This window comes from Pristis pectinata, chromosome 10, assembly GCF_009764475.1.
Source record: "Pristis pectinata isolate sPriPec2 chromosome 10, sPriPec2.1.pri, whole genome shotgun sequence".
In the NCBI taxonomy this organism is placed as follows: domain Eukaryota; kingdom Metazoa; phylum Chordata; class Chondrichthyes; order Rhinopristiformes; family Pristidae; genus Pristis; species Pristis pectinata.
The window spans coordinates 76,865,168-76,879,836 of record NC_067414.1 but is presented as its reverse complement, the minus strand read 5'-3'; the positions used below and the strand labels follow the sequence as shown (position 1 = coordinate 76,879,836).

Sequence of the window (14,669 nt, the reverse complement as noted above, 5' to 3'; positions counted from 1 at the left end):
TGACTGAGGTGTGTTTCAGTGACAAACTCCTCCCACCCCATCCACTTGCATCTGGTTATATTTTACTGAAACCGGTGTCTGCTTATAATTCAGCCGTGAGTGGATTCGGTCGTGGAGCTCTGAAACCACGCACCGTTGCTTGGGTTTGTTTTATTCTTCTTTGTCCACTAACTGCTCCCTATGGAGTACAGCACCTTTTGCATCATGATGCTTGACAGACTGTGACGAAGCTCTGTGTGAGGTGGCTACCATAACCCTGGGATAGTAAATGATCCAAAGTAGAGTTCAGTGCTTTCAGTATTGGTCTTTCTTCTGGAGAGGTGTTGGTCATTCTTAAGCAGCCTTTCAGCACTCAGTATACCAATGCATTTCACTTGTTCTTGACTAAAGTGTTCTTTGAAAACATAAATATAATAAGTAAATGAATGTGACAAATAATGGTGCCAAATGTAAAAAGCAGCCTTCCTACTGTGGAAATACCGGAAAGTGAGATGGTTTGAAACTAGTCCGGGAATTCAAATGATAAACTTGTGACATATTATCCTCTGAAGCACAGAGACAGAAGTTTGCTCTCACACCTATTCTGTAACAAAAGCTTCCTTCTGCTTCCCAGGTTTTGGTGGGAAAATCCTGGTGTCTTCACATCTGCTCAAAGAAATGAACTTTCCCAACACTCACTGTCCCGTGTCATTTGCGATAATACTGCAATCACTGAGGTGCCACTGGATGCTTTTAGAGTAGGACAGTACCCAGAAAACTTCATAGACTGTGATCAGGTTCCTGGGCTGAACCTCCTGGCATGGCGTGAAAATCCTCAACAAGGTACTTTGACTATTACGCCCTGCTCTACACTTACAAGTTGCATGCAGATTTATCATAATTCATAATTGGTATTGGTTTATTATGGTCGCCTGTACCATGATACAGTGAAAAACTTGTCTTGCATACCCTTTGTACAGATCAATTCATTACACAGTGCATTGAGGTAGTACAGGGTAAAAACAATAACACAATACAGAGTAAAGTGTCACAGCTACAGGGAAATGCATTGCAGGTAGACAATAAGGTACAAAGTCATAACAAGATAGATGGTGAGGTCAAGAGTCCATCTCATCGTCTAAGGGAACCATCCAATAGTCTTACCAGTAGTTTGCTATGAAGAGCAGCAAACTGTCAACTGGCAGAAAATATTGGAACAAAGCAAATAGCACAATAAGATGACTTTCAAATCATTTTAATATACAAATCCTGTGAAGTTTTATTTTTCAGTCTCATGCTAACTTCCTCTGTTTCCTTTGGAAGACCTCTATCTTCAGAATGGCAAAATAGTGCAGCATGTAGAGCTGCTGCCTCATTGCTCGAATGACTCTGGTTCATTCCTGATCCCAGGTGCTGCCTGTGTGGAATTTATATGTTTTCCCTGTGACTGCATGGGTGCTCTGCTTTCCCCCCCCCCACATCCTAAAGATGTTCGGATTGGCAGGTTAATTGGTTCTGGTATTAGTATTGGTTTATTATTTTCAGATGCACCAAGATACAGTGAAAAAGCTTTTGTTTTGAGTGCCAGCCAAACAGATCATGCCATATATAATTACATCTAGTTGGTATAAAAAGAACAGGATGCAAAATATAGTGTGGCAGTTGCAGAAAAAGGACAGGGCAGGTAGGAAATTGCTCATAGTCTGTAGGTGAGTGGAAGGTTCTGGAGGGAATTGACAGGAATGTGGGGAAAGTAAGAAATGGAATTAGTGCAAATGGGTTGTCTCGGTCAATCTGATTTCATGTAGTAGACTCCATGATCTCCATGAACATTCATTTCTGTCATAGTTCCCTTGTGGACTTTGGCATTGGTTGCTTCCTCTTCTTTCTCAGAGGCTTTTGACCTGTTTCACAATGTCTTGCACCCTAACACTAAAGTGCCACGGCCACAACACCAGAAAAAGCCCTGAACATTCCTGACTCTAGAATTTCTCACTATTACTTCACCTTTGTGGACCATCGGCTTTTAACCTCCTTATTCGTTCCTCCTCCTCTATGTTGTGCAGGACACCCCTCTAATGGGTTACTTTCTGCCTCACAGTTGTTTAACATTATGACCTCTTCTTGTTCAGTGGTAAGCCAAAGACAATGTGGATGCGGGGAATTGGGAGAGTATTGGGCAGAGGGGTGGAAGTAAATATTCTGAGGGGCAACGGAAATGGAGCCATGAGCTTCCTTTCTTCTTTCCTGCTCCAATATGGGCTGATTTATGATTGCACATGTCCTATGTTGGTGGGACCCACATTAAATAAACAGATCAGGCTCGCTTTACTTTATTTGATGTACTGTGTGCATCAACAGGGCAATATTAGATATAAATAAAATGAACTTTTGACCTTGTTCATCTTAAGTAGAGTCTTCCAGTGAGAGGCATCAGTGAGTTATTGAATCAAAATTGAAAGAATTAAAATAATACTGCCAGATAAATGATAAAGTTGGCGTTGTGATATTTTAACTTTGGTGTGATACACCAATTGTTAAATAGTTATTGAGATTTTACTATGTTTTGTGAATATATGTTTACTTCTGTTGTCAGAATAAATATAACTCAATGAAAGTTAAGGGATTTAACAATGTATGGGCAAAAGTGAAGAAAATATTATATCTATAAAGGTCAAAATTAGCCTATTAAGAAAAAAAATTCAGGTTAGAAAATGACAAGTCAGGCCAGAGAGATAAAGCTCTTTCTTGGTAGAAGAAGTTTCAATAATTACAGGAAAAATATGCTGGTTGTATTTGACAACTCTAATTTATATATTTTTAGTAGGATCATGTGGCCCTCCACCTCAAATAGAAAACGGAGTATTTGTGCAGTGTGCCAGTTCTGGGCAATCCATCATCTCGTATGTCTGTCATCATGGTTTTCACTTGCTTGGCCCAGAGGAGTTGACCTGCAGTATCAGGGGATGGAGCAGTGATCCACCAATCTGCAAAGGTAAAGATTACTATCTTTGTTTTGTGTGCACCATCTGAAATAATCCATCAAACATTGCATAAATTCTGTAAGCTCTGTTTATTTAATCTGAATTTGCCAGAATGAGATGTCAATATTTGCTGCTCTTTGCAGCAACACTTTTTAAACTCAAATAGCAAGGATTTGATTTTTGAATAAATTACTGGTTGCTTTATGGATGTTGATCTGTGAAGCACTGGAATGGAACACGGCTGAAGTCATAATGTTCAATAAGTGAATAAGTGGTGTGGAAATGATTGAGTGTTGTACTCTGAAATGTAGGCTGTCATTAATTGTGCTTCTTTGTGGTTTTATATCATATAAGTTGGTCACCTTAATATACAAAATCAAAAACAATTAATACTACTAGTAACACGGCACAAATATCCTCAACTATATCAAGGCCAATATAGTTGTTTCCATGTCACACATCATCATCCATGATGGAGAGCAAAAGACACCTACAAGTGGCCTCAGGCAAAATTGCCACATGGATACCCCTACATGGCCTCTTTGTAAGGTCTCCAATGTTACATTTATCAGTCATCAGCCAATTTGAAGTTCACAATGGCATTATAAGAGGCACCTAAATACACTGGACATAGGAATGAATATAGGCCGACTATATGTTTGTGTAGTGCTTAAGACCTATGCATCAAACACCAGCCACACAGCTCCTGTGCACTGGCATCTATCCAGAAAGGCTTGTCATCCACACGCAAAAAAATAATGATTCTAACCCAGCTATTTACCAACACATTAGCCACTTCCCAATCATCACTTTGGAAGGAGGCATTAAGTGAGATGTACACATCAGGAAGCTGCCTGCTGTTGCTTAGTTCATGTTCTATTAGAACCAAGCCTCATCGCAATCTTGATCTAAATATGAATTGAATTGATGAATATCTGATAATTGGGAGTAGATATCTTCAATACCAAAGCAACATACATCATCCCCCACCTCACCTGGTTCCACCTGTCACCTACCAGCTTCTGTCTCATCCTTCCCTCTCACCTCTTTACACTGGCTATCTTCCCTCTACATTCTCAGTGCTGATGCAGAGTCTCAACCCAAATGTCGACCATCCCTTTGCCTCCACAGATGCTGCCTGACCCACTGAGTTCCTCCAGCAGTTTGTTTTTTGCTCCAGGTTCCAGAGTCTCCAGTCTCTTGAGTCTCCACTGAGGATGACAACTTGACAAAACTGAAGTCAATGAAAAATTCCAGTTAAAAGGCTTCCACTGACGTAAAATTCCTCAGTGAAGCGACCTATGCCCAAATATCTTCAACTGCTTCATCAGTGATTTTATGTTCTCCCATTGTTCAATAGGTAAAGACAATATAGAGAAGTAGGTCACCTAAACCAGGAGATCCCAGGTGCATGCCCCAGTCTTCATTACTTAAACCAATCCCAGAAAATTAAACTTTAATCATTGCGAATCAATTTATAATCAAGTGGCAGCCTGAGTGAAATTTATGTTTTCACCATCCAGCTGAAAGCTTATGAGCGATTGGATGAAGATTGTTGATGAAGGCTGGACCTGTAACGTTCCTATTCGATGAGTAGTGCTGTGCCACCTTCATGAACTGAGTGGGTTGCTGGGCCGTTTTCAGAGGGCAGTTAAAAGGGAACCATGTTGCTGTGGGTCTGGAGACAGTAATTTCAATAGTGCACCACCTGCATGTTCCACTCATTTACCCCATGGTGAAAGCGAGAAGTAACAGTAATAGATCTGTAATACCAGCTTTGGATTTGTACGTGTGTATTTTCTTATAATGCTGAAGATTCATCTCCTTATTTTAGACATTAATGAATGTGAAAATGCTGCAAGGCCTGCTTGTCACAGTTCTGCAAGTTGTGTGAACATTAAAGGAAGTTACAGATGCATCTGCTCAGATTCCTACCTCCTTTCAGAGGATGGACACAGCTGCACTGGTAACATTCCGTACAAATAACTTTCTCTGGAGGTGCTGTGTCATTGCAAACAGAACCAACAATTCAGATGTCCCTGTCAGTAAAACATATTGCAGCTGCAACATAGATGTATAATGAACATCACATTCTCTTCCTTCATTATCTGAGGTGACTCATTATCATAGCTCCACACATTGCCTGTTGGATGTTCACAAGGCAGAGTCTTCCTTCTCCTGCTTGATAAATAGCTGTGTATAAACACTAGTGATTACATCAGTTTCTCTTTCAAAGAAAACTAAAAGCTTAACCATTTATTCATACATTATTTTTCATACAGATGGATTTCTCCATAGAAATGTCATTAATCCTGCACTCCAATGACAGGGTGGGTTGTCTCTGCCAGGGAACTTTGGATTTTTCCCTTCTCCATGCCAGCTGTCGAGCGACTTTAGACTTACCCACCTTTGGATTCTCCCACTGGCTTTCCAAGGGAACCAGTAGGGATGGCTTCTCCATTTCCCCAAGTGTGATGACTCTTTCGGTTTTGGCATTCTCTGGGAAAGCGCCTCTTCCTCCATAGTTATAGCAAGGTCTATCTTTCACCTCCCCCTTTGGTTTCCCTCCTGCCTCCACTGTCAATATTTTGGTTCCTCTGTGTTTCCCATTTTTATAAATGCTCTGGCATTTCATTTTCCGATCACTGATCTCCTTACCCACAGATAGCTTCTCTAAATTGTATAAAAAAATTTAGCTTATAGAGGATTAATGCCTCTATTATTCAAGCCCTTGGGATCAAACACGAGATATATCCCTAATCCTTGGGAGACTCTGGGCAATCAGCTGACCATGCAAATGATTCCAGGCAATGCCTATAATCATTTCTCAGCACTTATCTTCCCTGAGCTCATTCATACTTTCCCCATAGGCAACTTGCAAATGCTTGCAAGTACACTCCTGGTTTCTGGTAAATGGTATCATGGACAATCAGCACTCAGTCCTGCTGTTCTTAGGACCTATTTCTTTAGACCATGGAGGGCATTCCCTTCTCTGCAGGTAAACCCCTGTACACCTCACCTAATCAAGTAGGTCAAGATGAAGACTTCTTTTGTTTCATCTCTTTGCAACCATCAACACCAATAAGTTGTTCTGCTGCTAGAAATGTTGACTTGAGCAAATGCACATGAGCCAGCTGAGGTAATTTTTCTGCAAATTCTTGCATTTGAAGTACAGTTTATGACATGGCAAACTCAATCAAGAATGAGCGAGTCTCTGATTCCATCAACTATACTTCAACTGTGTGTTCCTGGAACACATTTACAATGAGGTCATGGGTGATGGCTTGCCCATGGGCCTCAATCATCAGTCACTAATCTGTTCCAGTGGGCACCATTAAACACCATTCAGTTGACTGAGCTGTTCTCCAATTCTGTGATTTTACATTTATACTCTTGTGTGATTCCCTCATTCATGCTTTTGATTCTATAGAATCTTAAAGATGGCCTTTAGGTTTTCCCTTCTGCCTCTGCTTTTCCTGCCTACTTCTAATTCCACAAACTATTCACTGATTATTGTATTGTTCTCCACATTCTTTCCTTCCAACTCCATAATTGGTTCCTTATCAACTACTGTCTAATAGTAATCACAATAATCACACCTCCATTTATTGTTTCTCCCCTCTTGTGCTTACAACTACAGTATATAAATCCTTTTTTGGATGGGGGGGGGGAACCCCTGTCCCCATTCCCCGTCTATGTTTATTTTTGCTACACCATATTCTGTTATCCACTCTGATATCAGATTTTGGAGTGATTCTCTTTGTTATTGTTTGTCCTGCAATGCAAAGTCCTGCCACAATCACCAAAATCTGTGGAGCAGAGTTCTTCCAGCATTTCTGTACCTCGTAGTAGTTTGGCTGTGTGATTTTTCAAAAGACAAATAACTGGGATGCTATTATCAAATAACTTTGTTCAGATTGCATGTCACACTTTCTGCAAACACCAGTAATACTTTCACCCTGATTACAAATCACCTGAATTCACAGATCCCAACTCAACTGATATTTGCTTCCTCCCTCATTCCCCAGATAGTCAGTTGGGAAGAACCTGTCTTCTCATATTCAACTGTCCAGGTGAACATGTCCAACTACTATACTGATGTTCATACTCCTTATCCATTTTGTGAACTTGGTTGGGTATGTGATCAGCTCTGGATTGGCCACCTTGGCTACGTGTACCATGTCTCTTCATTGTAGTCTTGTGACATAGACTGAGGCTGTTAGGTTCCAATGTGAACAGTTTGTCTTAGATAAATCAGTTATGGCAAAGTTTACCATTCTACTGTTCCATTATGAAATGCAAATTACTCAATTATCAGGAGTTACTGCTTCTTCATATAACACAGAACAAAGCAATCCAAGGTTTATGCCTTGTGGTTCTACACAGTGGTACTCCCTTTAATTTGAGTTTTTTTCCCTGTATAAGCATTTGGTGATCAGCAAGATAATTCCACATGGGTGAGGGCGAAGCCACAAGGTAAAGATCCCAGAAGATCCTGCTTTATTCCAGATTTCACAATTTTAAAGAGGGTAGCAACGTGAAATAAATTCATGTCACTGAAGCAAAACAATATGGGACAATCATCCAAGAGCAACTCACTTGATATTTCCAGTATCTGGTAGTACTTCCAGACATTTGCAACCTTTGTCCTTCTAAGTAGGTATGGATCGTGCATTTGGGAAATGCTGGGAATTGTAGTGTACTCCATTACATTCCTGACATGCCTTGTAGGTGATGAAAAGGCTTTGAGGGAATTGCTGGTGAGTCACTCACCAAGGGATACCTAGTCTCAAACCTGCTTTTGTAACTGCAGTAGTTATATGGATTGTCCAGTTAATTTTCTGATCAAAGATCCTGAAGGTGAGGATCTAAATGATGGTAATGTCATTGAAAGTCAAGGGTAAATGGTTGGACTCTAGCTTGTTGGCAGTGGTTGTTAACTGGTACTTGCATGGCTCGAATGTAAGATGGTTGAAAATATAAATAGACATTTCTCCCCAAGCAAATATGTAAGCTGTAATCTAATGGGTCGAGGAAAATATTGGAGATATAAAATGACAGAGGGAAGCAGAAATCTAAGAATCTAACTTTCAAACATGTAAATTAGGAGTAAGCATAGGCCACTCCTCCTCAAATTTATCATTCAATAAAATCATGGTTGATCCTCTTGTAAACCCAACTCCACATTCCCATCTACCTGTGGCAAACTTTTATCCTCTTGCTTAACAAGTATCCATCTGTTTCTGCCATAAAAATATTCAAAGGCTCTTGCTTCTACCACCCTTTGAGGAAGAGAATTCCAAGAACTCACAACACTTTGAGAGAAAAGCTTTGATCTCATTGCTGTCTTAAATGAGTGATACTTTATTTTTAAACAGCAAACCTTCATTCTATATACATTCTCTCCATATCCACCCAGTTCAGGTTTCTCAGGAACTTAAAGTTTTAATCATGTCCCCTCTAAATTCCAGTGGATATAAGTCTAGCTTATTCAGTCTTTCCCCATACGACAACCCACTGTTCCAAATGTTAGTCCTAGTATTACTTAGTTGTTTCATAGAAGGAAAGGAAAAAATCCTGACTATCAATGTCCCACTGATTACAGAAACAAACTCAAAATAGGAAGAATAACAATACGTTAATCAATTAGCTGCCCTCAAAACTCCACTAGATCCAGAATGTCAGAATCTTTATGATGATGGTGAATGAATTATTGAGTCTAAGACTAAGATTCCTGCTTCTTGCTGCCATTTTTATGGGTCCAGTATTTTGTGAATACCTTTGTGAAGATGACAAATTGCCTCATGAAACTTTATTATTTTAAACTGGAACAAGGGACATCCTGGAAATGTAATTCAATAACTTTTGAATCTAATTTGAGGAATGGTGACTATTGTGTTAAAGATCAGTGAAAGAATATTAGGGAAATGAATCTCATGTTTAATAAATCCATTTATCTGGGATTTGCATGGCTCGAATTTAAGATGGTTGAAAAAATTAGTCCATTTATCGTTATGTTTAGTAGACGAACCTTACCCATTAGCTTTTGAAATAAAGGGAACATAAGGATGTTTCCTGCTGTTTTCCAGTGCATAGCTGTAGTGAGCAGGCCACCTCGCTCAACCTCTGCTGCCAGTATATACTCAGGAACCTTTGCCTATTGCCATCAGGTAGAGCATTAAACAGACAATATAAATTGGTTGAATAAACAATCAGGTGTGTTCTGAAAACAGAAAGAATTGAGGTGCACAATGAAAGGGTGAGTGGATGGATGTGGCGTTTTCTGTAACCAATTTTATTCACCACTTGATTTCTCAAAGCAGAGGCAATCTTTTGGTATGTGTCAGCTTTGTGATGTTTTGCAATTTGTTTAATATTAATTGACAGTGTTATGTAGAAAGTTCAAATTTAAATATGTATCAATTTATCCTGTTTGCTTGCAGTTATAAATTTCCGATATGAAACATCTTCCATTTATTTAGCATCATTAATATTTTGTTTGCCAGGCAGGAAGTAACACCAAGCAAATTTTTGATTAATGTGCATTTTCAACACATATAACCCTCTAATTTCCATATATACACATTGGCACAATTTATATTTTTAGATTAGTCTAGGACAGGATATTTATACAGAAATCTATATTTTAAATCTGTTTTAATTTAATTATAAATTCAATTCACAAAACAAATAGGAAAGCTGGAATTACGCACGTATAATATTGTTTACTCCATTTTTAGAACACTTGTCACTTTCCTTGGCATGAGATCAATTCCACCTCATAGAAAAGACTATCAAGGAATCTATCAGAACAAATCTACTTTAATGCTGCCAATTCACTTACTGAGCTGCTAACATGAGCTTAATGGCACAGACTTTCTGATCTGTGTTATTTTAACACCAACATTAGACCATTTATTGCAAACTAATTAATGGCATAATTAAAACAACGCTGATTGGGAGATCTAGGCCATTAACTCAAGTCCTCAGATGTTTGGTAATTCCACCATGTTGAATAAAAAGGGGCAATTTCAAGAGAAACCATCTTAGCGTTTCAGGAGAAATCGCTGCCCAAACAATGCACAAAGGTGAAAATCATTTGAAAAAGATAGTATGGCCATGAAGGAGCTTTCCTAATTTTTATCCATTTAGATGAATGGATAAAAAAGATCTGGTAGTGTCCAGTATTATTAACTCTTTGTTCTTGGTTGGTGAAATTTTATAACACCAATTTTAATAGGCATTATTTTATAACATGAGCAAGAAAAAATGATACAGCCTTACAATTAAATAAAAATCAATAAAATATAGATGTTGGAAATTTGAAATAAAAACAGAAATGACTGGAAACACTCAGCAGGTTAGGCAGCATCTATGGAAAGAGAAACACATTTCAGGTTGAAAAGGCTTTTGTTGGAAATGGGAAGGAGAGAAAACTTGTTTGCAACTCTGACGAAGGGGCTTTGAACTGAAATAGAGTCATAGAGTCAAAAAGTCATACAGCATGGAAACAGGCCCTTTGGCCCAACTGGTCCATGCTGACCAAGATTCCCATCATGGCTAATCCCATTTGCTCGCATTTGGCCCATATCCCTCTGAAATGTTAACTTTGTTTCTCTTTCCACAGGCACTGCCTGCCCTGCTGAGTGTTTCCAACTTTGCAGTTATTTCTGAACTTGCAGCAGTCAGATGTCATGTTCAGATTGGGAACAATTATATTGGTACATTACCACTTTGGGTGTGATACTTCATAACACAGTCTAACAGGAAAATTTGCCCTGATGTTTCATAATTTTTTTTTGTTTGACTCGGATAAAAATGTGTCTGCATTCTGAGTTGGAAATTCAATTGGTAAATAACATTGAAAATAAATCATGTGTAAAGTTAATATTTTTTACATAAATATTTATTTCCTTTTTCACATGAGATTATCCCAGCTAGCAAAACAAAAACATTCACCAACCCGTGGGCACTTAGCTTCAAAACTATGGATTAATTCACCCAGCACAACTCAACAGAAAACAAATCACACCAATGTATACAAAAAAGGAAAGCAGCTAAAAATCCTGAAACAGAAGCAGAAAATGTAACAACTATTCCCACTATTTTGCTTTTATTTGATTAAGACCCGTCATATTGAAAAAAAGAACTTATGTTTATGTTGTGCCTTTCACAGCTTTAGTTTCACAGCCAATAAATTATCTCTGAAGTGTAGTTACTGTTGCTGTTGACATCTCTGATAGCCAATTTGGACACAACAAATTCCAATAAACAGAATAGACAGCTTAGGTAAGAAAAAACACTGTGGATGCATAGATAATAAGGCAGAAGCTCTGAAAAGACAGTGAAAAAGAAAAGTCAGGATTATGAGAAGACAGTGAAAGTAAAATAAGCCTAACCTTATGGACTGTCTATATATCATGCATGTAACACAGAGGTATTGTAAACGTTCATTAGAACAAGTCATGTCATAACAGCAATTACTGAAAGATAGGCACTGCAAGGTTTAGCTTAAGTTAAGTATTCTGGATTCTAAGATCTTCAGAAGGGACTGCAAAGAATGAAAGTGAAAAGAGATGCCAGCCTAATTAAGGAAAATATCAGAGAACTTTGTAATAAAACCTTTGGCATGCTGGCCTTCATCAGTCAGGCATTGTATATAGAGGTTAGGATGTTATGTTACAGTTATACAAGACGTTGGTGAGACTGCACTTGGAGTATTTTGTTCAGTTTTGGTCACCATGCTATAGGAAAGATGTTATTAAACTGAAAAGTGTTCAGAAAAGACTTACAATCAAGTTGCCAGGACTCAAGGGACTGTGTTATTGAAAGAGGTTGGATAGGCTAGGAACTTTTTGCTTAGAGTATCAGAGACTAAGAGGTGATCTTTTTGAGGTGTGTAAAATCATGAGGGGCATAGATAGGGTAAATGCACTCAGTCTTTTTCTCAGGGTGGCGAATCAAGAACTAGAGGGCATAGGCTTAAGATGAGAGGTAAAAGGTTTAATAGGAACTTGAGGGGCAACTTTTTTACACCGGGGTGGTACATAAATGGAATGAGCTGCCAGAGGAAGTGGTTGAGACAGGTACATTAACAACTTTTAAAATACAGGTACATGGATAGGAAAGATTTAGAAGGATATTGGCCAAATGTGGGCAAATGGGACAAGCTTGGATGGGCAGCATAGAGTCATACAGCATGGAAGTAGGCCCTTCGGCCCAACAGGTCCATGCTGACCAAGATTCTAAGCTAGTCACATTTGCCCATGTTTGGCCAATATCCTTCTAAACCTTTCCTATCCAATGCACCTGTCCAAGTATCATGGTCAGCATGGACCAGTTGGGCCAAAGGGCCTGCTTCCTTGCTGTATGATTCCATGATTTCTACAATCAGTTTTTATCACCTTTTCAGTTAGAACATGCTAGGTAGGACAAAACCTGTGTGAAAAACTTCTCCAAGTTCTCTTGTAATCCTTTGCTAATTATCGGTGACCTCCGGTTGTTGACCCATTGGTAGGGTAATTCAGAGACTGTCTCATATCATCAACACTTGTCAACTGTTCAAGGACAGAGAGGCAGTGTTTCCTATTGCTTTGGTGAGTGCACTGCAGACACGCATAATAATCAGCCCACTCGCCAGTGAGAATTTTGTTCTACTTACTCAAGAAAATCAGTTATTTCTCAAGTGAAATATGATTGTGATAATTTCCTGGAAGTTGAACTGGGCATTTCCAGAAACAAATATTCCCATGCAGCACTGCCTTAGAGTGTTGCCTGGGAAATAAGTCTTCTTGTTTTGAGTTGAGTAATTGGATGGTATCAGAATGTTTTAACAGTGCTGCTCCAGCCCACAGTTTGGAACCTAACATCCAAGCCTTGTTAATAGGGAGACAATGAAAAACATTCTATTTTCCCCACCACTGAAATAACTGGGATTAAACCATGTACCTTCATCACATATACAGGGAAATGCCACACCCAGATGTGTTCTCCCGCTAAGCTATCAAAATACTCCTATTACATATCCATTCATCCGATCTATTCATGATGCTATGAAAATAGAACACTTAGTAACTGGTTTCTGAGCTATACCAATTTTCTATCTCTGAATCTTTGGCATCATAAGTTAAACATCTATATTTGCAAGGTAGAAAAAAAGTGACATGAAAAATGTCCCCAGTAGCAGAAGCTGGATCACATAGTATTATTTTTCAGTTCTACATATTCCAAAGTTGATTTTACCCAGAGTAAATCATGTTTTACCCAGAGTAAATCACACTGAGGTAGAATTGCATCAACTATCAAAATGAACTAATCAATTACCTTCATGAGACGTGTGTGCACTCTTGACATCTTCCAGCATAACAGGATTTAGCCCATTTCAACACAAACTGGAGCTCCAAGCCTCTGGCACCAACAGTCATGGAACATTCTCAGAAAATGTAAGAGCAAAATATACTACACTCCTGCTTTAACAGCAAGTTAAAGGGACATCCTCCTGCCACCTGTGGTAAAACCTCTGGAGAAGTGCACCTTTGGAGGTTTTGGCATAAGCACGGCAGGCAACTCATGGGGGCTTGGGGTCCTCTCTGCAGCAGACATAGAGGGTCCATTCTAAATGCAGAATGTCTTCAGACAGGACATCATATCAGGACCTGTCTGATGAGCAATGCGTTCACAAGCTCAGATTCTCTGTCTCTCATAAGAGACATCCTACAGGATGACCCCTGGCCATGCTCTCATGCATGGACTGCTCTGTCTCTCTCTCTCCCTCTCTGGATGTGAAGGTGAAGGTCACGGTAACTCTGAAATTCCTGACCACTGCATCATTTCAGATGGCTGCCTCTGACCACCGCCGTGTTCCTCAGCTTTCTGCTCGCCACAGAGAGATCACCGAGGCTTTATATTCAGGGGCAACAAATAGCATTCCAGGCATTGCGCCTTGCCAGATTTGTTGGCTTCCCACAGGTGCAGAAAGCCATCAATTGCACTCTCAAGCACAGAAGGGCTTCAAGGAACAACCTTCAAGCTCTTCATTAACGCAAAGGATTTCTAAATGCTAGACGTCTAGCTGGTCACGGATCACGACACAAAGCTCATGAAGGTGATTGTCATTTTTCCTGGCAGGCCCCCATCACTCATTTACCCCAAGACAAACCACACTGCCAGGCAGCTTCAATGGCCAGCACACCCATGAGGGATGGTTGTGGGGTGGTGAGGGCTTCTCACATCTGTTCATATGCCAACGACACCAGCTGAATGACAATACAACAAGTGTCATGCAGTAACTAGGACAGTAGTCTACTGAAGAGGAGATTACATTGTCTGCGACAGTCAGAACCAGTCCCTGCATTATACACCCAGAGGTGCAGAAAATCTGTTTAAGCATGTCCTAGACAAAGTAAATGGTAGGGTGCTGCATGCATGCACCTTATTGTCGACCTGCACTGCTCTTCCTCTGTAGCTGTGACACTTTATTCTGCATTCTGTTATTGTTTTTACCCTGTACTACCTCAATGCACTGTGTAATGAATTGATCTGTATGAACGGTATGCAAGACAAGTTTTTCACTGTACCTCGGTACAAGTGACAATAATAAACTAATACCAATACCAAAACCTGGCAAAAAAAAGACCAACAGGAGCATTTAGGGCTAGAGCACGATGAAGGGTCCAAGGGGGATATCCCCACACCCTAACAAGCTTC

General features: G+C 39.6%; 1 protein-coding gene across 1 annotated transcript in view; it reads left to right on the top strand.

The window, feature by feature from the left end:
• tpo (thyroid peroxidase) overlaps positions 1 to 4,949 on the top strand; it is a 36,156-nt gene extending 31,207 nt beyond the window's left edge. The window contains exons 10-12 of the mRNA XM_052025435.1: positions 614 to 822; positions 2,807 to 2,974; positions 4,798 to 4,949. Of these exons, the coding sequence (XP_051881395.1) occupies positions 614 to 822; positions 2,807 to 2,974; positions 4,798 to 4,949 (529 nt within the window). The remainder of the gene's footprint in view (positions 1 to 613; positions 823 to 2,806; positions 2,975 to 4,797) is intronic.
• The last annotated feature ends 9,720 nt before the right edge of the window (positions 4,950 to 14,669 follow it).